The sequence below is a fragment of the Diaphorina citri genome, unplaced genomic scaffold, assembly GCF_000475195.1.
Source record: "Diaphorina citri unplaced genomic scaffold, Diaci psyllid genome assembly version 1.1 scaffold744, whole genome shotgun sequence".
NCBI classification, from domain to species: domain Eukaryota; kingdom Metazoa; phylum Arthropoda; class Insecta; order Hemiptera; family Psyllidae; genus Diaphorina; species Diaphorina citri.
Window position 1 is genome coordinate 120,445 of NW_007378177.1, and position 23,543 is coordinate 143,987.

The 23,543-nt window shown below is 39.9% G+C and overlaps 6 protein-coding genes across 8 annotated transcripts in view; 3 read left to right on the forward strand and 3 right to left on the reverse strand.

Moving 5' to 3' along the window:
- The window catches only part of LOC103511712, a 13,945-nt gene extending 10,233 nt beyond the window's left edge, over positions 1-3,712 (forward strand). For 2 of the 3 annotated variants that reach the window (XM_008476448.3, XM_026825405.1), the window contains exon 4: positions 2,515-3,205. In XM_008476448.3, the coding sequence (XP_008474670.1) occupies positions 2,515-2,847 (333 nt within the window). In that variant the 3' untranslated portion in view covers positions 2,848-3,205. Of the gene's footprint in view, positions 1-2,514; positions 3,206-3,253 lie in introns of those variants that run through there. The other variant, XR_003392210.1, reaches the window with a different exon arrangement.
- A 1,275-nt stretch (positions 3,713-4,987) lies between these two features.
- Positions 4,988-8,197, reverse strand: LOC103511717 (DNA primase large subunit-like; the record flags this gene model as incomplete). The annotated part of the gene is made up of 4 exons (XM_008476453.2): positions 4,988-5,461; positions 5,932-6,102; positions 6,607-6,792; positions 7,933-8,197. Coding segments are annotated over 4 exons (750 nt in total), but the record flags the coding sequence as incomplete, so codon positions are not given.
- A 24-nt stretch (positions 8,198-8,221) lies between these two features.
- LOC113468469 (serine/arginine-rich splicing factor 4-like) lies at positions 8,222-9,174 on the forward strand. The gene is made up of 3 exons (XM_026825407.1): positions 8,222-8,231; positions 8,387-8,871; positions 8,983-9,174. Exons 1-3 carry the CDS (start codon positions 8,222-8,224, stop codon positions 9,172-9,174), a joined length of 687 nt encoding a protein of 228 aa, XP_026681208.1.
- A 3,902-nt stretch (positions 9,175-13,076) lies between these two features.
- LOC103511719 (E3 ubiquitin-protein ligase Bre1-like) lies at positions 13,077-14,853 on the reverse strand. Its single transcript, XM_008476454.2, has 3 exons — positions 14,734-14,853; positions 13,860-14,051; positions 13,077-13,289 (listed from the first exon to the last, which is right to left on the reverse strand). Exons 1-3 carry the CDS (start codon positions 14,800-14,802, stop codon positions 13,077-13,079), a joined length of 474 nt encoding a protein of 157 aa, XP_008474676.1. The 5' UTR covers positions 14,803-14,853.
- A 329-nt stretch (positions 14,854-15,182) lies between these two features.
- Positions 15,183-19,271, forward strand: LOC103511720 (protein kinase 4-like). Its single transcript, XM_008476455.2, has 3 exons — positions 15,183-16,448; positions 18,104-19,079; positions 19,244-19,271. The coding sequence occupies exons 1-2, from the start codon at positions 15,183-15,185 to the stop codon at positions 19,028-19,030; spliced, it is 2,193 nt and encodes a 730-aa protein (XP_008474677.1). The 3' UTR covers positions 19,031-19,079; positions 19,244-19,271.
- A 2,293-nt stretch (positions 19,272-21,564) lies between these two features.
- Positions 21,565-23,537, reverse strand: LOC103511711 (E3 ubiquitin-protein ligase Bre1-like). The gene is made up of 2 exons (XM_008476446.3): positions 23,487-23,537; positions 21,565-22,880 (listed from the first exon to the last, which is right to left on the reverse strand). The coding sequence occupies exons 1-2, from the start codon at positions 23,520-23,522 to the stop codon at positions 22,671-22,673; spliced, it is 246 nt and encodes an 81-aa protein (XP_008474668.1). The 5' UTR covers positions 23,523-23,537; the 3' UTR covers positions 21,565-22,670.
- Between the last annotated feature and the right edge of the window lie 6 nt (positions 23,538-23,543).

The window sequence follows — 23,543 nt, forward strand, 5'->3', positions numbered from 1 at the left end:
TGTACACTTATGTATATTTGAACAGAAACAAACCCGCGACATAGGCTTACAAGGCAGACGCGCTACCTTTCCAGATGTGTTCCCCCGAGCTCTGTGCTGAGTCCGGATAACAGGAAATGGTTGGAGTCTCAGGGCGACAAATCACCGGAAGTAGCGCGCCGTATGATCCTGGGCCAAACGTCCTATATCTTCGGCCAAGACGGGGACCTGATTGAATCTCCCGCTTCTTCCTGTATAGGAGAGAACGACAGGTAACTTTCTACAGGTGTAGGGACAACTACCCCAAAGGATAAGTTAAGCTTATACGAATCTACGAACCTTCTAAGAAGGGATTTGTTTCCTAAGAAGGTTATAAGAAGAAGAAAGAAAAAAGTTCATTTTAATATGGAAATTGATTTCTTAATCAACAAGAAATTAAAAAAAAAAATCAAAGCATTAATTTTTGTGGTCAAGTAGAGAGCTTTTTCATAACTTTTGTAGGTATTACAGCATTACTAAGTGACTCTTTTACTATTCATTTTCATCTATTCGTACCATCACTATTTTACACTGGTAATGTTGCCACTGGTCTCTACTCGATTAAAGTAGCTACTCAATTGTCCTCACGAGCCTGAGTACACCCCGAACTCCGAGCACAGAGCCGAAAAAACTTTGACTCCGCCGGGAATCGAACCCGGGACCTCCGGAGTGCAAGCCTAGTGTCATACCCAGTCAGGCACGAAGCGGTAATGTTGCCACTGGTCTCTACTCGATTAAAGTAGCTATTCAATTGTCCTCACGAGCCTGAGTGCACCCCGAACTCCAAACACAGAGCCGAAAAAACTTTGACTCTGCCGGAAATCGAACCCGGGACCTCCGGAGTGCAAGTCTAGTGTCATACCCAGTCGGACACGAAGGCTACAAAAAATTCTTACTCAACATTCGCATCACTGTCTCTTTTTTTCTCTTACAGAGCTCTGCCGCGCACTCTCAAAACCCAGGGAGGTCCGCCACACACCTCCTCTTCCAACCACAGCTCACCGAACAACAGCACCCTCACCTCCAGCAGTCTATCGTCTCCCAACCTCCAATCCCACAACCATACCCATTCCCACAACCATCACGACCGTTCCCACAATCACCATTCCAACAACCATCATCACGGCAGCTATAAAGAACCCTTGGAGTTCCATCCAGATCACGACCGTTCCCGACGACCTTTCACGCCGTCGGTGACGTCCAATTCGACGTCCAACTTGACAAATTCGACGTCATCTGACTACGAAGGACCTCAAATTTCTAGCTCGGACCGGTTCTACAAGAGTGTCCTTCAGATTTCCCACCTGAACAACATCAAGTTCTCTATGGAGTATGAGGATGACGTGTTTGCGAGGGAGAATAGTGAGGTTGGCGACGGCGGAAGAATTGGGGAAGCACACAGAAGAGGATTTGAGGAAGCACATAGGAGCGCGAGTGAAAGTGGGTCTGAGAGTGGGAACAGAAGATCTGAACAACATCAAGTTCTCCATGGAGTATGAGGATGACGTGTTTGCGAGGGAGAATAGTGAGGTTGGCGACGACGGAAGAATTGGGGAAGCACACAGAAGAGGATTTGAGGAAGCACATAGGAGCGCGAGTGAAAGTGGGTCTGAGAGTGGGAACAGAAGATTTGGGGAAGAACACAGAAGTGTAAGTCAAAGTGGGTCTGAGGGTGGGAACAGAAGATTTGGGGAAGTGCAGAGTGGGAATGGAAGTCAGTCTGAGGGCAGTGGGAGAAGATTTAAGGAATCCAACTTGAGAAGCGTGAGTGAAAGTGGGTCTGAGGCCAGTGGAAGAAGATTTGGGGAAGCCCACAGTTTGAGTGGGAACAGTGAGTCTGGTGATGAGAGGGGAGGGTATATTCTGTTGAATATTGATAGGAGAGGAGAGGAGCTGAGTAAGTCCACGGAAACGATTGTTGCTAATGGAGACAGCCAGGGAGATGGAAATAATGAAGCTGGTGTAAATAATAAAAGAACTAGGATTAGTAACAAAAGTAGTTTCCTTGTAAAACTTGTTTGTTTTTAGGAAGGCTTAGGTCTTCCTTTAGTTTTGTTGTTTCTTGCATTTCTGTCTTCCACACTTTGTTTGTTTTATTTTGTTTACAGCAGTTACAGTTCCCTACTTCCCTCTATCAAACCACTCTTAAAGGAAAAAATAAAATAAAATAAGAGTTGTTATCTTGCTATGAAATAACGGTTGGAATTGATCCAAATTTGGGAAATGGATGTACCTACGTATCCATTTTAGAGCCCCAATATTGATTTTCGTGATTTTATTTGATGTTTTCAGATGACCTCTCTCCTTCACCATCAATATCAACTGTGCAGTTACAGTTCCCTCTATCAAACCACTCTCAAAAAATAAAATAAGAGTTGTTATCTTGCTATGAAATAACGGTTGGAAATTGATCCAAATTTGGGAAATGGATGTACCTCTAAGTATCCATTTTAGAGCCCCAATATTGATTTTCGTGATTTTATTTGATGTTTTCAGATGACCTCTCTCCTTCACCATCAATATCAACTGAACGAACAAATTCGGGACCTCACGCACCCCTCCCCCTCTGAAAACATCGCACCCCCCGCCTCCTGTTGTCATAGCAACCCGGGCGTCTGTTGTCATGGAAACGACGCTTCTTTCCCTAGCAACGCACAAAGTGACGCACTCTGTTGCCATGGAGACCGGAGCGAGTGTTGTCATAGCAACCGGGGACTGTGTTGTCATAGCAACATACTGAAGCGGGTTCAAGATCTCGAGCAGCAGGTGAGGCGAAACGCGCGCGAACTTGAAGACATGAAGAGGAAGTTGGAGGAGAAATTGTTGTGATACACCCGGTATTAATATTTTGAGACGTTGAAACACACGGTATATTATGCCAGCCAGACCAACTTCAGTGGTGCAGTGGTTTGGTGCACGCTGGATCTGGAGGTAGGTGGTTCGAGTCCATGTCAAGTCATAAAATTTAGCGTAGCGTATTAAGTGGGGAATAACATAGGAATAACATCCTTCTTTTTCTTTTGTTTTTATTTACTGACTTTGTTTTTCGTGGCAAGTTTCTCCTAAAGGTGTGTCTACACATAGTCAACGCCCGTCGATCGATGTACTTAAATTTATTTTGAATCGATGGTCGATCATGTGTGGACACACCTAAAGGAGCTCCTTCCACCTGTGTGAATTATGTGCAATATTCTTGCCAGGTTATGGCCGGGGCCACTAGACGCTGGATCTGGAGGTAGGTGGTTCGAGTCCAAGTCAAGTCATATAATTTAGCGTAGCGTATTAAGTGGGGAATAACATAGGAATAACATCCTTCTTTTTCTTTTGTTTTTATATACTGACTTTGTTTTTCGTGGCAAGTTTCTCCTAAAGGTGTGTCTACACATAGTCAATGCCCGTCGATCGATGTACTTAAATTTATTTTGAATCGATGGTCGATCGCGTTTGACGGCCGGCGATCATGTGTGGACACACCTAAAGGAGCTCCTTCCACCTGTGTGAATTATGTGCAATATTCTTGCCAGGTTATGGCCGGGGCCACTATCGGAGTTTACACTCGGTTTAATTTTAACTCTCGGATAAGAAATCTGATTGGCGGAAAATTTTGAAATGAACCAATCGGATTTGCTTGGTCCGAGAGTTAAAAAACTTCAACTCTGATTTTGGTCCTGGCTATTAGTTGTTTATATTTACTTTTTCTTTTTAATTGAGAGTTATTTACAGAGGGAAACTATAACAGTCTGAGTCCTTGTCCCTCTGAATTAGTTTTTATTTTATTTATTAGGGATTAGTTGAAAAGAACCAATCAGATTTGCTTGGAATGCTTGGTCCGAGAGTTAAAAAACTTCAACTCTGATTTTGGTCCTGGCTATTAGTTATTTATATTTACTTTTTCTTTTTAATCTCTTGGAGGGTTTCAGCAGTCATTATATATAAGTTCTGTGGGTCAACTTGATAAAGAGAACCAAAAGGCAGATATATTTTGCAGAACTTCAAAGATCTGCCTTTTGGTTCTCCTTATCAAGTTTTTCTTTTCAATTGAGAGTTATTTACAGAGGGAAACTATAACAGTCTGAGTCCTTGTCCCTCTGAATTAGTTTTTATTTTATTTATTAGATTGTTTTTAGGAAGGCTTAGGTCTTCCTTTAGTTTTGTTGTTTCTTGCATTTCTGTCTTCCACACTTTGTTTGTTTTATTTTGTTCACACTTGGACCACAATTGTTTGATTAGAAAATAGAAGGGACCTTTCTTTTGGGCTGTGGTCATTGTTTAAATGACTGGAAAGATGTACCATATATTTTTATAAAGAGGTTTGACAGGGAGAACTGAAACTGCTAAGCTGTTTTCGTGAAAAGAGCGAAGAAAGAAGGAATACAGGATAGGAGAAAGCCAGCCGTTCCAAGAACGAACGTTATCTGCATTGTTTAAATGACTGGAAAGATGTACCATATATTTTTATAAAGAGGTTTGACAGGGAGAACTGTAACTGCTAAGCTGTTTTCGTGAAAAGAGCGAAGAAAGAAGGAATACAGGATAGGAGAAAGCCAGCCGTTCCAAGAACGAACGTTATCTGTTTAGAATAATCTGCCTCGGGCGGCAAACGCGCGACCTGGAAGAAAAAACCGCTGGTATTTTTTCTTCTCAATTTTGAAATTAACTTTTCGCATTTTTCTACTCTCATTCTCTTTTTTAGGTTGTTTTTTCTCTTAATATTCAAGTTACCAAAACGAGAATTTAAGCTTACACAATTTTAATCAATATTATTTATTTATTTTTAGTAATTAAATAGACATAATATGTATTTTTGTTTTCAATGTTAAATTTTAATTAAAAAAAATCTTTATTAAAAAAAAAACTACTCTTTTTGTAAAAAAAGGTCATTTTCTGAATTTTTAACGTATTTATTATTATTAGATAATTTGTAATTTAGCAAGTAGCAAATTAAAAATTGAAAATAAAAACAAATAACTAATATTCTTTAAGAATTTATTTTACAAAACTTGCGTATTTTTCATTTCGAAAATCATTCTGTACAGGGGAAAAAAAAAAGACAAAATATTGTACAAAATTGACAACAGAATGTGATGTCCCTGACAGTCACCCATCCAGATACGAACCACGCGCAACGTTGCTCAACTTCAGTGATCTGTGGGAAACTGGTGCATTCAACGTTCTATCGCCGCTGGTAGTGCATCCAAAAATGCAGGAGGTTCCAGGCTCCATTATGGACACACTTGTGTTAGGGTCGATGGTCTCGGCGGGGGTTGATAGTCCAGGTTCTATGGTCCTCGTTGTGGACGCCCCCCCCTGTGGACTTATTTGATCGCCACTGTGGACTTCTTGGTCTCTTGCTTGACTCCTGATCCAGAGGTCGGGTTTCCGTCAGAGAAGCTCAACTCGAAGAACTGATTCGGATGTTCAATGATAGAATTCAATTTGATTCCTGTGGGAAATGAAATGGGGAGATGAAGTTTTTTTTATCATTCAATTTCAAGAAGGAAAAGTTTCCTTCCAATCCAAGGACTTTTACCAAAAGAACACTTTTATTTATTATTATATTTTTCTTTTTTAGAGGTTTGATAGAGGGAACTCTGTAACTGCTGAAGTCCTGTTGTCCCGAAATCGAAGAGAGAAGAAAGACAGGAGATAGGAGAAAGCCAGCCGTTCCGAGAACTAATCTGTTCAGAATAAAGTTCGCCCCGGGCGGGAATCGAACCCACAACCGCTTACAAGACAGATGGGCTACCAACCAAGCTAACTAGGCTGGCTTCAAGATTTTCTGTGCTCTAAAAAGATGAAAACACTGGGTAGAATTTTACCTGGGTTTTTGGCCTGGATAGTGTTTAAAAAAAAAAAAAAAATCAATACAAAGAGTCCAAGTCTAATGTGGGGAAAAAAATCGTAGAATTTTACCTGGATTTTTCGCCTGGAGATATTTGGTGCAGCATATCTGGTAGTGCTTGTTCTTGGCTAGTTCTACTATTTCTCTGGTCTCCCCTGGTTCAGCATTGTGAATATTGTCCGAGAGAAACTTGGACAACTGATTGGGCTCGAACGTTTTGAACGGACAACCGTGAGTTTCCCCTGTAAATATTAAATATATGAATTTTAATAGTGTTGAGATTTTTTTTTTTTTTTTTTTTTTTTTTTTTTTTTTTTTTTTTTTCTTTCTCCGTCCCCCTCTCCCCAATGACCCTGTCAAGATACTCCTTTTCCCATACTCTGCAACTTGGATCGCCGCATGTTTAGCTAGCAGTAGGTCTTGTTCATTGCAGGTAGCACTTGATTTTGGACAGACCGAGAAGGTGGGTCCATAAATGTCGCACCCCGCTTAATAACTAACTCTTTGAACCACCAACCTCCAGATCGGGTTACTTTCCGGTGTTGACCCAGCACCAAAATCGGAAGCATTGTTGTCTTCTCTAGCCCATCTGATAAGAGGCATACTACAGGATGGGCATGCTACGATACAGGCCAGACGAGTCTAAAGTATCAGTTTTTTCATTTCTACAAAATAAAAACGGCGGTAAAACACTAATCTTTAAAAAAAAAAAATAAATAAAAAAAAAAAAAATCTCATGTACATACCGGGTCCCACGTTCAAGTTGATAATCTTCATACAACTGTACGGGGTGTAGTTGACTCGTTTGCCTTCTTTTCCATAGCTGTGGCGAATGTTGTAGGCGTATCCTTTGTCAAACTTGTCACCATCCAGTTTCTTGGTGAACTCAGACCGATATAGATGCAGCGCGTCCTCCATCTTAACACCAATCCCTGTTAATGTAAATAAATGGAATTACAGAAATGACTTCAGAGAAATCCACAAACAAAGCAGCAACTTCCACCACAGCAAGATCTAACAGCAAGTGGTCTGAGGAGAGAAAGACCAACCATTCATCTAGGATGAAGATTTACTGGCACAAGAGAAAGCAAAAACCTCTATGGTTAAGAATTTCGTGGTCCTTTGAGGCCGAAACGAACCAAAAAATAAATCAATGTAATTTCTTAGTGTTATTATGTCACAATTTTTGGTGTGGAGAGAGAAGAAAGGCAGGATGGGTGCGAGAAAGCCAGCTGTTCTGAGGACGAACCTCCTCTGATTAGGATTCGGGCGTGAATCAAACCCACGATTTAGCGGATGCAAGGCAAATGTGCTAAATACCCTCCCAGCTAACTAGGCTGGCAGTGTTATTTTTACTTTCTTTATTACATAATTTCTCTTCCTCAAAAAAATATAACTAACTAGTCCACCTTGTAAACCCTAGGTTGCGGGTTCCATTCCCGCCCATCCTAAACAATTATGAAATTATGATTCGGTCTCGGATCAGCTGGCTTTCTCCTATTCTGTCCTCCTTCTCTCTTGGCTTTTGGGACCTAAGGAGTTACAATCTTCTGAGGGGAAAAAAACTCACCTTTCAAGAATAGCACCAACTGGAGTGTCCACCTTGTAAACCCTAGGTTGCGGGTTCCATTCCCGCCCATCCTAAACAGTTATGATTCGGTCTCGGATCAGCTGGCTTTCTCCTATTCTGTCCTTCTCTCTTGGCTTTTGGGACCTAAGGAGTTACAATCTTCTGAGGGGAAAAAAACTCACCTTTCAAGAATAGCACCAACTGGAGTCGGCCAAAGTGTTTCAAATGATGCTGGGTGATCAGAATATTGTACACTCTATTGATATAGGTAAGTACTCTATTAATATTCTATACTTGGTTTTTGTGAGCCTAGCAGTTACAATCTTTTGGGGAGAAAGAAAAACACACACAAACGAACAGACAAACAAACAAACTCACCTTTCAAGAACAGCACCAACTGGAGTCGGCCAAAGTGTTTCAAATGATGCTGGGTGGTCAGAATATTGTACACATTCAGCATACAGGGTGGAAACGATTAAAACAGACAAACAAACAAACTCACCTTTCAAGAATAGCACCAACTGGAGTCGGCCAAAGTGTTTCAAATGATGCTGGGTGGTCAGAATATTGTACACATTCAGCATACAGGGTGGAAACGATTTCCTCGCTATAGCATTGAGCTGCTTGATATCGATCTCGTGTGAGTTAGAACTGACCGTGTAGTTCTTGCCGGTGTACACTGTATTCAGGTTCTGAAGAATCGCTTTCAACCTGTTTGGGGCAAACAGAAGAGTGCCAGAGGGATTAGTAACCAGAAAAAAAAAGGAGAGAAAAATTATCTACCTTCTATTATGGGCCTGGGTACCCCTCTCCCGAGAGAGGGTATGCAATTAACACTGCAACCTTTTTTTATTTTTTTTTTTTGTCTAACCTGAAGTATTTTTAGTGATAATCAAATTTTTTTCTCTTTCTTACAATAATTTTTATTTCCAAGTGCTAATTTTCTTAGTGTCGAGAAAGCTTCAGCGGAGAGGGAGAGCTAAAGATACGGGGAAGTGAAACCCCTGGTCGCCAAGAAGAAGAGTCACCCGAAGAGGAAACAACGAAAACGAGGCTGAATTTGTTGCGCTCCCAGGGCGAGAGTAAGAGCGAAGGCCAGGGACGCCGGTGTCGAGAAAGCTTCAGCGGAGAGGGAGAGCTAGAGATACGGGGAAGTGAAACCCCTGGTCGCCAAGAGGAAGAGTCACCCGAAGAGGAAACAACGAAAACGAGGCTGAATTTGTTGCGCTCCCAGGGCGAGAGTAAGAGCGAAGGCCAGGGACGCCTGGCGCAGAAAATTCGAGAGATCTTTGAACGAAACATCTGTGGCAGACCCACGGCAGGCTTCAGTGATGATCCGGAGGTTAAGAGACAAGAACTGGTGGTCTACAACAACGATGACTTTCAAATAGTGGTGAGGCGGAGTGAGAACAGTCAGGGAGCAGAGGTTAAGGGAGTAGAGGTTACGAGATCGTACGAGAAACAAGAACTGGTGGTCTACAAGAACGATGACTTTCAAATAGTGGTGAGGCGGAGTGAGAACAGTCAGGGAGCAGAGGTTAAGGGAGTAGAGGTTACGAGATCGTACGAGATGCCAAGTCAGCGAGAGAGAAGGAAAAGCTCGTGTAAATGTGGCAGGAGACGTGACCCAAGCCAAAGACGAAGTAGGAGAAGCTCATCACGTAAGAGATCAAAGTGTAGATCAAGATCCAAGTCTAGATCAAGATCCAAGTGTAGATCAAGATCCAAGTCTAGATCAAGATAATTGTTTAATGACGCATTTTTTTTTTTTTAACAAACTTAAAAGATACTACAAATAATAAACTTAAATCTTGTGTTGTTTATAAAATTGACTGTGAAAATTGCCCCCATTCATACATTGGTGAATCTGGCCAATATCTTAAAAAAAGAATGTACCAACATAATTATGACATAAAAACAATGAAAAATGCGTCAGCCTTAACAAATCATGTGTTTGAAAATCAACATAATTTCGACTTCAATAGGTAATGTAAAAATCATAGATAATGAGAAAAACTCTAAAAAAAGAAAATTCCTTGAAGCTTTACACATTAATAATACCCTAAGCATATACCAGAACCTCATCAATACCATATAATTTTCCTCACTTCTACTCCTGCTGCGATAGAGTCAACATCTATCTTGGTCTGAAGATGATGTCCTGAGTGACATGGCACCAATTTAAAACATCTTAATCGAAATTGTCTTGATAAGAATATTTAAATTTATTTTTATCTGATTTTAATCCTCATAATATAGGTAGTTACCTACCCTGTTTTACAAGGTTTCCTTCAACTTCTTCTAAAGAGTGCACATACTCGATGCTGTCAGTACGCGTGTTTTTCATTCCACTTCCCCTACTTTAGCGTCAACGCTGCGTCTTAAATCCCTGATGCGAGTCTCGAGTAGCTTCAGGTTCCGCCATATTGTAATTGTATTGAGAATAGTTTATTTTAATGTAACTATAAAAATATCTTCCTTTTGTTCCTATATAAGTACCCCCAATGGTACTTTTCAGGAACGGTTTGAATTGTCAGTGCCCAGGGGAACGTCTGCAGCTTCATACAGAATCCTAACAAACCAAATCAACAGAACATGGTCAAGGTAATCTCTCAAGATCCGATGTCTTGATTCTATATTTCATTGTTGTTTTCCACACTTTTTACCCCCACTCCTGACGCAGAGTGAACGCCGCATCGATGCGGCGTAGGAATGAAAAACAGACCTAGTATACTAGTCCAAAGTACGTAGGTAAATCATAATACCTACTAATATCGTATACAAAAGACTTTTATCACATAAGAAGCTCCACGCCTAACGTGAAAATTGTAAAATTTTCAATCGTTTTCTTGAATTTTCAATACATGTCATTCCACAAAATACGTATTTCACAATAATATAATATTCGCACAAAGCCCGATCCAATGACTCCATGAAAAAGTACAATTTTCACCGGAAATTCACGAACTTTACCGAGCTTTGGATCGGGGCCGAGCCTACACGAATCCATTTTATGAGCCCAAATACAGCTGATCCAAGGATTCCACGAAAAAGTACGACTTTCGTCGAAAATTCACGATCTTTGTCGTAAATTTCCGAATTTTGCCGAACTGCACTTCGGCCGGGCCGAGCCCTCACGAGTCCATTTTACGAGCCCAAATACAGTCGGTGATAGTCGTTGGCTTTTGCGTTGCACTTCGGGCATTTCCGCTGCCGGGTTTCGTAGCGCGTACGCAGACAGTCCAAGAACTCCACGAAAAAGTACGATTTTCGTCGAAAATTCACGAACTTTGCCGAAAATTCACGATCTTTGCCGAACTCTAATCGGGCCGGGCCGTTGGTGTAAATGATAACTATGATGAAACAAACGGGCATAGGAACCAAAACAATGATGCAAGGGGAAAAGTAGACAATAAAAATATAACCTCTCAAGAAAATAAAGTTGACAATGCCTTGGCAATTATACACATTAAATCTAACTCTAATAGAGTTGATGTCAATCCAGAGCTAAGTGATCTTCAATATATTACACAACCTAATAATCCAAGTAAAGAAACTCGTAATGAAATCAATATCAGACCAAAATCTCAAGAAAACAAAGCTAAAAACATCTTGGCAACGATGTGTAAACTCAACGAAAATGACAAAGAGACAAGTGATGTCACAGATATTCTACATCCCCTTGACTTAAATGCAGAAATTGAGATTGAGAACGAAAAGAGGTCGAAATCTCGGGAAAACAGAGCCAAAAATCTGCTCGCAAAAGTATGCGAACTCAAGCAAAGTGATGACGAAGATGAAGTCAAACCTAATTAAATCTAACTCTAATAGAGTTGATGTCAATCCAGAGCTAAGTGATCTTCAATATATTACACAACCTAATAATCCAAGTAAAGAAACTCGTAATGAAATCAATATCAGACCAAAATCTCAAGAAAACAAAGCTAAAAACATCTTGGCAACGATGTGTAAACTCAACGAAAATGACAAAGAGACAAGTGATGTCACAGATATTCTACATCCCCTTGACTTAAATGAAGAAATTGACGGGGGGTGTCCCATACATTTGCAAATCATTATTGTACAACCCTAACTCGTACTCTGAAAACCCCGTGTCCACCAGAATCCTACGCTTCCGGGCAACGAAATTCATTTTCCAACACTAGGATAGCAATTAATTTGACACAAAAACGGCAATGGGGGGTGTCCCATACATTTGCAAATCATTATTGTACAACCCTAACTCGTACTCTGAAAAACCCGTGTCCACCAGAATCCTACGCTTCCGGGCAACGAAATTCATTTTCCAACACTAGGATAGCAATTAATTTGACACAAAAACGGCAAAGAAACGAATAAATTAACACCAAAAAAGTCCGAAACCCATGAAAAAATGTCCATTTCCATTTGTTTACATTTTCTGTTTGCGTTTGAAAGTTCAAAACGACGAGCTCCCGCCAAAATAATTATGACGTCATTCGTGATCCATGGTAGAAAAAAAAGGAAAAAGATCTCCGTGCATAAATTATGCACATGAAGGATTTTTTGTCGTCAGCCCGCAAACTTGAGCGTGGTTGATATCTGGACGGATAACCGACCGTGAAGAATTTTTGGTTACACTTCTCCAGGTCCAGTTCTCCTCAAACGCTCATCGAATACATTAACCAATAACCATACTGCGGTTCTAAATTACGAACCAGTAGAATAACGCCCATTAAATCATGCCCAAGTTTAATCACACAGCACACACCTACACACACAGGACTGTTACCAATCGCAGACAATATGAGTGAATTGGGTGAAGCAAGTAATATGGGCGTCGTTGTTACAGAAGTACGTGATAGGAAGAATCTACCATGTCAGTATGTACGAAAGAACAACATACACAGAACACACAAAAGAGATCCCATGTCCAATGCTAATCAGCCCAGGCAATGTACTCAAAACACCTCACACATACAACCACAGTGCCAGACAACAAGAGGAAATAATTCCCAGAAAGGGTATTTCACAGATATGATCAACATGATACTAGAATCCTACATCGGACTGAGAGATGTGGACATGAGAAAGTACAACTACATAAACGAGCTCATCGCCTTTGTAGAAAATCTCAACAGGAGTCCAACAAGAGCAAACCAATACCAACAATCCCTCACTGAACTAATCATACAGGAAATAGAAGATGTTAGTGACACAGACAGTACAAGTGCTCCTCAAGCAACCACTTCAAATCAAATCAAAACAGTCAATGCAATTTCCAATGCAGTTGGGCAAGTTGTAAAGGAAGATACGATGATGTACTAACACTGTACAAGTGTGCACGATTCCAGTTAGAAAAAAGAAGAAGAAGAAGAAGAAGAAGAAGAAGAAGAAGATATGAATGGGTAAAAGGCAGAGCGGACCAAGTCGCGTTGCGAACTTCACTTTAGTGTTGTATTGAAATGAGAGCAAAAACAAAATTGGTTATTTCTATTTAAACTTTGAATAAATAGTCTTAATCTTTGACTCCATTTATCTCAAAACGCTTTTTTTTGACTTGGTCCGCTCTGCCTCTTAGCCATTCATATACCTATGACAAAGAGTAGTGCTGTGAAATCCACAAAAGTTTTGAAAAGGCTCCCTGCTTTACCACAAATAATTGAGCTAGTGCTCCACACACTTACCCAAGTGGAGTTTTAAGTCGGCGGCTGACTGGGCGGATTCGATGGCTTTCCTCTTGTTCAAATCCATGGCCTGATTTCTCAAATGTAACTCTTTCTCTGCATTAGTCAGTACGGTTTGCAGGAACCTTTCCTTTTCTTCTAGCTTTCGAATGGCGGTGTGCATAGCTTCGATTTGCAGTGAGAGAGCTTGTACCTGAAATAAAGAAGTGAATTGTTACGTTTACTTAGCGGTAAAAAAAAGAAAAAAAAAATAAAAAAAAAAAGGAAAATGGGTCTGAACATCAAACGACTTTCCTTGTCCTATAAATTATGATTCATTTTGGGGGGTCTTCTCCTATACTTTTTCGAAATCTCTAACACTTTGGTCTGCTAAAGGCCACCAAAATGCCACACAGACCAATGGCTTGAACTCTGGATTTAGGCTATAGGACCTCAAAAAGTGTTTCGGCACTAAAAACTAACCATCGAAAATTTTGGCAAATACATTACTTTCATTGTTTGCGATTATCTTGTTAACATCAAGAAATATCAAAATTTCTTTTTAATCTATATCCTAGCGATAAAACTGCTACCTGCTAGATACAGGTCTGTGTCATAGCATGCCATTCCCATAGCATGTCTTTACCTGTTCTCGTAGCGTGTCCTTCTCCTGTAGCGATAAAACTGCTACCTGCTTACTTACTTACCATTCTAAAGTAAGTAACTGCTACCTGCTAGATACAGGTCTGTGTCATAGCATGCCATTCCCATAGCATGTCTTTACCTGTTCTCGTAGCGTGTCCTTCTCCTCTCGCGCCAACTTGTGCAATTGGTTCGACTTGATTCGTTCGGTCATCAGTTTGAAGTTGGCATCGTCCTTCTCTCTCAGCTGCTGAAGAAGGCGGGAGTTCTGTTCTTGCATGTCCTCAAATGCCTGGCCTGTTACCTCCATCTCGTTCAGCAGCGCTTCCTCTTCCTACGAGGGGGACATATGAGGAAGTGAATAAGTGACAATCAGGGATGAATCAATAGAGTATGGTGAATCCAAACATAGTTGTTTCGACACCCCGTCGACTGAAACCGTACAATGCCTCCATAACATATGTAGATTCACCTCTTCACCTTTTCGATCGACAGATGGGGTCGACTATGTGTGGACAATTTTAATTGTATTTAAATGAGGAAGTGAATAAGTGACATTCAGGGATGAATCAATAGAGTATGGTGAATCCAAACATAGTTGTTTCGACACCCCGCCGACTGAACCCGTACACTGCCTCCATAACATATGTAGATTCACCTCTTCACCTTTTCGATCGACAGATGGGGTCGACTATGTGTGGACAATTTTAATTGTATTTATTCAATTTTAATTGTATTGAAAGGTGTATTTTAATTTTGGTTTCTTTCGGGAAACGGAGATTTTTTTTTTTCAAGGTTCGACAGAGAGAACTGTAACTACTGAGGTATTGTCGTCCCAAAATCGAAGAGAGAAGGAAGACTAGATAGGAGAAAGCCTGCCGTTCCGAGAATGAACATTATCCGTTCAGGATAAAATCCACCCCGGGCGGGAATCGAACCCGCGACCTAGCGCTTACAAGGCAGACGCGCTACGAACCAAGCTGACGAGGCTGTTGTCGCTTTCTTCTTTTACCCACCTGTTTATGTGTGGCCACTTGTTTCTGCAGCTGATGGGTTTGATCTTCCAGCTGCTTGATTTTCCTCATTGCCTCCTCATCAGCCAGCTTCTTTCTCTCATCTCTCTTGCTGTCCTGTAATTCAGAACAAAAGATACAAGAACGTTCAGTTAAGGTAGCCTCCGTGGCCGAGTGGGTATCACACTTGCACTCCGGAGGGTTCGATTCCCGGCGGGGTCGAATTTTTTTCGGCTCTGTACTTGCGAGTTCGGGGTGCACTCAGCCTCGTGAAGACAGGTGAGTAGCTGCTTTAATCGAGTAGCGACCAGTGGCGCCATTGTAAATAGCGACCAGTGTAAATTGATCATACGAGTAGATGAAAATTATTGGTAAAGGAGGCACTTAGTAATGCTGTGATACTCACAAAAGTTATGAAGAAGCTCTCTGCTTTACCACTAACACTCGTATTTATGAACAAAGAAATTGAGATTGAGAACGAAAAGAGATCGAAATCTCGGGAAAACAGAGCCAAAAATCTGCTCGCAAAAGTATGCGAACTCAAGCAAAGTGATGACGAAGATGAAGTCAAACCTATCGATGTAGGACTGAACACAGGACTGTTACCAATCGCAGACAATATGAGTGAATTGGGTGAAGCAAGTAATATGGGCGTCGTTGTTACAGAAGTACGTGATAGGAAGAATCTACCATGTCAGTATGTACGAAAGAACAACATACACAGAACACACAAAAGAGATCCCATGTCCAATGCTAATCAGCCCAGGCAATGTACTCAAAACACCTCACACATACAACCACAGTGCCAGACAACAAGAGGAAATAATTCCCAGAAAGGGTATTTCACAGATATGATCAACATGATACTAGAATCCTACATCGGACTGAGAGATGTGGACATGAGAAAGTACAACTACATAAACGAGCTCATCGCCTTTGTAGAAAATCTCAACAGGAGTCCAACAAGAGCAAACCAATACCAACAATCCCTCACTGAACTAATCATACAGGAAATAGAAGATGTTAGTGACACAGACAGTACAAGTGCTCCTCAAGCAACCACTTCAAATCAAATCAAAACAGTCAATGCAATTTCCAATGCAGTTGGGCAAACTAACGCGGACAACGCAAGCAAATTTGCGGAATTCTACAATCCAACAAAAATTGATAACTTGAAGAGCCAAGCTGGTACTAAAGAGGCGAACAAACCAAACACACTAACCCAAAGAGCCATAAATATTCGAAGCCGAATCGGACAAACTACGAAAATCAAACCACCGACTCTTATAAAAGGACATTTGAAAAGCGCTTGTGCAAATGGAAACAAAGAGGGTGCTAGTAAGACTGAAAATGTCAAAGCAATGGTAAACAAAGATAGTGCTGCTAGAAAACCTGAAAATGCTAAAGCAATGGTAAACAAAGACGGTGCTGCTAGAAAACCTGAAAATGCTAAAGCAATGGTAAACAAAGACGGTGCTGCTAGAAAACCTGAAAATGCTAAAGCAATGGTAAACAAAGACGGTGCTGCTAGAAAACCTGAAAATGCTAAAGCAATGGTAAACAAAGACGGTGCTGCTAGAAAACCTGAAAATGCTAAAGCAATGGTAAACAAAGACGGTGCTGCTAGAAAACCTGAAAATGCTAAAGCAATGGTAAACAAAGACGGTGCTGCTAAGTCTGAAAATGCCAAAGCTACTGTCCCACGGAGTGGTCTGAAAGTTAATACTTCGGAGATACGAAGACATAGATATATTAGAAGTCGAGATTATTTTAAAAAATATGCTTTGGTGGTCGCAAAGCATATTCCATGGTGTTTACCCGCAGAAACCCATGTACTAAAACATCTCCCTTAACAAAAGACTCTTTATCTTTAACTCTTGGAATTTTTTTCTTAAAAAAAGGCAATATTTCGCTCAGAGGCCCTCTTTCAGATAACCATTGAAAATAAACAAGTGGCCTGTGGCAGCAAGTGTGGACGTCCAAACCGGAATCTCCTTGATGTAATAAAAAGTACGATAGTAAAATATAGCTTTATTTACTTTCCGTGTTCGTGTTACCTATCTCACGGTGTTGGAAGGATTGGGGTTTAAAACTCCCCCATCACTGTATGTATATCGATGACATAAAAGATATCTTCTGAATTTGAAGAAGCTGGTACGGTTCCTATGGCCGGGGACGAAAACCAGCGAAGGAAAAAAAAGGAGAGGTAAGAAAGGGGGAAAAAGGAAGCAGATAAAGTACGCACCTCATCCAAAGTGCCCGCCTGTTCAATCTTCTTCATGCGCTCGGTTTTGCGCCTCAGTTGCGCAATCAACAAGGATGCAACACAAAACGTTTGGTTGAGATGGTTGCTGCGCTTGGCGGTATTTTGACCGCTTTTGGACAGATAAGCATCATTCAATAGGATAAGGAAAGTCGTGTGATGTTCACACCAGATTTTTTTTTACTGATAGTAGTACGTATAGCAGGCAGATACTCACTTGAGTTGACTCTTGAGGTCTCTCACTTGATCTGACTCGATCATCTTCATATCTCTGCCGGTACCAGGCATCATTTTGTGATGAGGAGACATCGGTATCAGAGACGACGGACCACCTGGAATTAAAAAATAATAGAAAAAAATAATAAAAAAAAATGTGTTAATCATAAATGATTGTCACAAAAGTTGTCCATAGCTTAAAATACTACGCTTATTAATCTGACTTCACTTGGACTCAAACCATCAACCTCCAGATTCAGAGTACGCCATGCTAAACCACCACCAATAAAAAATTGAAGTTAATTGGGACCACCTGAAACTAACACTTACAAAATTAGAATTTGTACAGATGTATTGTAACATTTGTATATCAATTCAAAAGCTCAAAAAAGTTCGCGTTTCTCAGGAATTTATTTTTTCGCCCAGCTTACTCGAACTTTGCAGAGAGGTTCTTTATAAAATGTAGATCAAAAGTCGCCTAGGGCCGAACTTCAAGAAATGTACAGTTTGGCCGCTATTTAAGGCAAAAGTTTTGAAAAAGCTTGAAAAAAGTTAGCTCTTCTCAGGACTATACTTTTCTACCCAAGTCACTGAAACATGGCAGATAGGTTCTTTATAGAATGTAGATCAAATGTCTCCTAGGGCCAAACTTCGAGAAATGTACGGTTTGGCCGCTATTCAAGGCAAAAGTTTTGAAAAAGCTTCAAAAAAGTTCGCTTTTCTCAGGATTATACTTTTTTTACCCAAGTCACTCAAACTTGGCAGAGAGGTTCTTTATAGATTGTAGATCAAAAGTCTCCTAAAGCCACTTTTCGAGAAATGTACCGTTCGGCTGTTATTAAAGGCAAAAGTTTTGAAAAAGCTCAAAAAAGTTCGGGTTTTTCAGGAATTTAGTTTTCGGTCCAACATGCTCAAACTTTGCAACTCAACAGGAGTCCAACAAGAGCAAACCAATATCAACAATCCCTCACTGAACTAATCATACAGGAAATAGAAGATGATAGTGACACAGACAGTACAAGTGCTCCTCAAGCAACCACTTCAAATCAAATCAAAACAGTCAATGCAATTTCCAATGCAGTTGGGCAAACTAACGCGGACAACGCAAGCAAATTTGCGGAATTCTACAATCCAACAAAAATTGATAACTTGAAGAGCCAAGCTGGTACTAAAGAGGCGAACAAACCAAACACACTAACCCAAAGAGCCATAAATATTCGAAGCCGAATCGGACAAACTACGAAAATCAAACCACCGACTCTTATAAAAGGACATTTGAAAAGCGCTTGTGCAAATGGAAACAAAGAGGGTGCTAGTAAGACTGAAAATGTCAAAGCAATGGTAAACAAAGATAGTGCTGCTAGAAAACCTGAAAATGCTAAAGCAATGGTAAACAAAGACGGTGCTGCTAGAAAACCTGAAAATGCTAAAGCAATGGTAAACAAAGACGGTGCTGCTAAGTCTGAAAATGCCAAAGTTATCGTCCCACGGAGTGGTCTGAAAGTTAATACTTCGGAGATACGAAGACATAGATATATTAGAAGTCGAGATTATTTTAGAAGTCGAGATGGTAAAACAGACAAGACACCCAATACACAAAAAGAAACTACTGAAGAAAGTTTAGTTGATCAAAATGAAGCTAACAATAGTAACAATACACCTAATGAAAATGAAGCTAGTCACACACCAGATCAAAATGAAGTTAGCCATACAGATAATCAAAATGAAACTAACAATACACTTAATCAAAATGACACAAACCATACAACCAATCTAAATGAAGCGACAAAGCCCCAGCTGGATGATACAAAAATAGCTTAGATGTGTAAAAAGGAGCTAATAAAATACGAGTATTACACTAGAACAAAAGGTGTTATCATAATCAAAATGAAACTAACAATACACTTAATCAAAATGACACAAACCATACAACCAATCTAAATGAAGCGACAGAGCCCCAGCTGGATGATACAAAAATAGCTTAGATGTGTAAAAAGGAGCTAATAAAATACGAGTATTACACTAGAACAAAAGGTGTTATTCTTGAAGGCAGACCTTAAAGTCAACCAGTAAAGAAATTATTAAAAGGTATTTAAAATATTAAAATAAAACCAAAATAATGAAAGAGAACACCAAAAATGGTGACACTGTAATTTTATTCTTTCTGTAAATAAAGTCTAAATCAGTGGCTGCAAAAATATTTACAAATAAGAAATAATATAGGTAATTAAGAAAATACAAAGTAAATGAAGGAAGAAAAATAACACTTTCTATGTAGTTAAGTTAGCTTTGCTATACTTATTTGCAAAGAAAGTAACAATCAAATATTCATTTCAATTTCTGCAATACTTACTTGTAATAGAAAGTAAAAATCAAATATCAATTTTAATTTCCAACCTTTTTCAAAGGTTGATTTCAAACGTACATTACTTATAATAATTTTAATCCCTCATAATATAAAATATTAAAAAAAAAAAAAGCTTTGCTATACTTATTTGCAAAGAAAGTAACAATCAAATCTTCATTTCAATTTCTGCAATACTTACTTGTAATAGAAAGTAAAAATCAAATATCAATTTCAATTTCCAACCTTTTTCAAAGGTTGATTTCAAAGTTCAAACATACATTACTTATAATAATTTTAATCCCTCATAATATAAAATATTAAAAAAAAGAAAAAAAAAAAAAAAAAAAAGGGTTGGATGACTTTCTCCATTTAGGTGCTGGTGCACACCCAAAAAAACGACCAGAAAGTAACCCGTGAAGAGATTTGCATATCGGAGAATAACGGAGGTACTAGAATTTTTGCCGGATGGTGGGAGGTCTGAACCCGGACGTGCGCCATGGGCGAAGGCAACGACTCCCCACTGGGGATGGCCAAGCCCGTGCGCCCCTTTTAGAAATGTTTGAATGAGCGGTCGGATTTTTTTTTTTTGTTTTTTTTATCAGAACTTAAAGATACTACCAAATAATTAAACGCTTTCTTGTATCTATGTTATTATTGGGGGCGCAGCACAACCAAATAAATGTGTATAGTGACACCTAAAAACTAATCTTGTGTTTATAACAATGAGTGTGAAGAATTGCCCCCATTCATTAGCATTTGGTTAATCTGCCAATATCGTTAAAAAGAAGAAGGTACCAACATAATGATGACATAAAAACAATGAAAAAAGCGCAGCCTATAACAGAAATGTGTTAAAACACAACATATATTTCGACTTCAAGTAATGTAAAATCATAGATAGATGAGATAAAACCCTTTTTAAAAAATAAAGAAAATTCTGAAGCTTACACGATTAATAATACACCTACGCATATACCAGAACCTGCATCCCCATATAATGTTTCCTCACTTCTACCTTTCCGCGCGATAGAGTCAACATCGGGTAGTCTTGTCTGAAGATGATGTCGGCTGAGGACAATCGCACCATATGAAAACATCTTAATCGAAATGTTCGTTATAAGAATTACTTCCAAGTTATTCATCTGATTTTAATCCCGAATATAGGTTACCCTGTTTTACAAGGGTTCCTCTTCTTAAAGAGTACGACATACTCGAGCGTCAGGTAACTAGTCCAAAGTACGAGGTAAACATAAAACCTACTAATATCGTTATACAAAAAGACGTTTCATATCACAAAGAAGCTTCCACGCCGGTAACTGTGAAAATTGTAAGAATTCTGCAATCGTTTTCTGAATTTTTAATACATGTCATTCCACAAGAATACGTGTTTCAACAATAATATAAGGTATTCGCACAAAGCCCACCAATGACCTATCGAAAAAGTACAATTTTCGACCGGGAAATTCCACGAACTTTACCGAACTTTGGATCGGGGCCGAGCCTACACGAATCCATTTTATGAGCCCAAATACAGCTGATCCAAGGATTCCACGAAAAAGTACGACTTTCGTCGAAAATTCACGATCTTTGTCGTAAATTTCCGAATTTTGCCGAACTGCACTTCGGCCGGGCCGAGCCCTCACGAGTCCATTTTACGAGCCCAAATACAGTCGGTGATAGTCGTTGGCTTTTGCGTTGCACTTCGGGCATTTCCGCTGCCGGGTTTCGTAGCGCGTACGCAGACAGTCCAAGAACTCCACGAAAAAGTACGATTTTCGTCGAAAATTCACGAACTTTGCCGAAAATTCACGATCTTTGCCGAACTCTAATCGGGCCGGGCCGAGCACACACGAATCCATTTTACGAGCCCAAATACAGCCGATGATAGTCGTTGGCTCCGAAGGCGGCGTTGCATTTCATTTATTATGGTGCGTCAGCACAAAATTAAATGTTATATACACCTAATAAACTTAAATCTTGTGTTGTTTATAAAATTGACTGTGAAAATTGCCCCCATTCATACATTGGTTAATCTGGCCAATATCTTAAAAAAAGAATGTACCAACATAATTATGACATAAAAACAATGAAAAATGCGTCAGCCTTAACAAATCATGTGTTTGAAAATCAACATAATTTCGACTTCAATAATGTAAAAATCATAGATAATGAGAAAAACCCTAAAAAAAAAGAAAATTCCTTGAAGCTTTACACATTAATAATACCCTACGCATATACCAGAACCTCATCGATACCATATAATTTTCCTCACTTCTACTCCTGCTGCGATAGAGTCAACATCTATCTTGGTCTGAAGATGATGTCCTGAGTGACATCGCACCAATTTAAAACATCTTAATCGAAATTGTCTTGATAAGAATATTTCAATTTATTTTTATCTGATTTTAATCCTCGTAATATAGTTACCCTGTTTTACAAGGTTTCCTTCTTCTAAAGAGTACACATACTCGATGCTGTCAGTATACTAGTCCAAAGTACGTAGGTAAATCATAAAACCTACTAATATCGTATACAAAAGACTTTTATCACATAAGAAGCTCCACGCCTAACTGGTGAAAATTGTAAAATTTTCAATCGTTTTCTTGAATTTTTAATACATGTCATTCCACAAAATACGTGTTTCACAATAATATAATATTCGCACAAAGCCCGATCCAATGACTCTACGAAAAAGTACAATTTTCACCGGAAATTCACGAACTTTACCGAACTTTGGATCGGGGCCGAGCCTACACGAATCCATTTTATGAGCCCAAATACAGCTGATCCAAGGATTCCACGAAAAAGTACGACTTTCGTCGAAAATTCACGATCTTTGTCGTAAATTTCCGAATTTTGCCGAACTGCACTTCGGCCGGGCCGAGCCCTCACGAGTCCATTTTACGAGCCCAAATACAGTCGGTGATAGTCGTTGGCTTTTGCGTTGCACTTCGGGCATTTCCGCTGCCGGGTTTCGTAGCGCGTACGCAGACAGTCCAAGAACTCCACGAAAAAGTACGATTTTCGTCGAAAATTCACGAACTTTGCCGAAAATTCACGATCTTTGCCGAACTCTAATCGGGCCGGGCCGGGCCGAGCACACACGAATCCATTTTACGAGCCCAAATACAGCCGATGATAGTCGTTGGCTCCGAAGGCGGCGTTGCATTTCGGGCATTTCCGCTGCCGGGTTTCGTAGCGCGTGCGCAGACAGTCCCAGCAGAACACATGGAAGCATTTGGTGAGGACGGCGTCTTTGCGTTTGACCTTGCACGACGGGCAGGTGAGGGTTTCCTTGTACTCTCGAATCTCCTCGAGCATCACCTAGGAAAATGAGATGGAAATTAGAACATGAATAAAACTACTTAAACCGTATTTTATTATCGTACTTTTTTTGATTCCACATAGAAGATATGATATTTTCAACAAGCCAACCACCAAAGCATATTCTTTGGAATTCTTTATTCTTTGGTCGCAAAGCATATTCCATGGTGTTTACCCACAGAAACCCATGTACTAAAACATCTCCCTTAACAAAAGACTCTTTATCTTTAACTCTTGGAATTTTTCCATTAAAAAAAGCAATATTTCGCTCAGAGGCCCTCTTTCAGAATATTTCGCTCAGAGGCCATTGAAAATAAACAAGTGGCCTGTGGCAGCAAGTGTGGACGTCCAAAGCGGAATCTCCTTGGTGCAATAAAAAGTACAATAATAAAATATAGTTACTTTCCGTGTTCGTGTTACCTATCTCACGGTGTTGGAAGGATTGGGGTTTAAAACTCCCCCATCACTGTATGTATATCGATCACATAAAAGATATCTTCTGAATTTGAAGAAGCTGGTACGGTTCCTATGGCCGGGGACGAAAACCAGGGAACGAAAAAAAAGAGAGGTAAGAAAGGGGAAAATGGAAGCAGATAAAGTACGCACCTCATCCAAAGTGCCCGCCTGTTCAATCTTCTTCATGCGCTCGGTTTTGCGCCTCAG

Bases quoted from the DNA above. Each gene is read 5' to 3' on its own strand.
- LOC113468469 (XM_026825407.1), top strand. The intron at 8,872-8,982 runs GTTACGAGATCG...AAGGGAGTAGAG, and splicing joins CAGAGGTTAAGGGAGTAGAG to GTTACGAGATCGTACGAGAT.
- LOC103511719 (XM_008476454.2), bottom strand. From the start codon at position 14,802: ATGAGGAAAATCAAGCAGCTGGAAGATCAAACCCATCAGCTGCAGAAA. The intron at 14,052-14,733 runs GTGGGTAAAAGA...TCCCCCTCGTAG, and splicing joins AAGTGGCCACACATAAACAG to GAAGAGGAAGCGCTGCTGAA. The intron at 13,290-13,859 runs GTAAAGACATGC...TCTTTATTTCAG, and splicing joins AGGACACGCTACGAGAACAG to GTACAAGCTCTCTCACTGCA.
- LOC103511720 (XM_008476455.2), top strand. From the start codon at position 15,183: ATGAACAAAGAAATTGAGATTGAGAACGAAAAGAGATCGAAATCTCGG. The intron at 16,449-18,103 runs GTTAATACTTCG...TCAGGAATTTAG, and splicing joins TCCCACGGAGTGGTCTGAAA to TTTTCGGTCCAACATGCTCA.
- LOC103511711 (XM_008476446.3), bottom strand. From the start codon at position 23,522: ATGAAGAAGATTGAACAGGCGGGCACTTTGGATGAG. The intron at 22,881-23,486 runs GTGCGTACTTTA...TCATTTTCCTAG, and splicing joins AGGCGGGCACTTTGGATGAG to GTGATGCTCGAGGAGATTCG.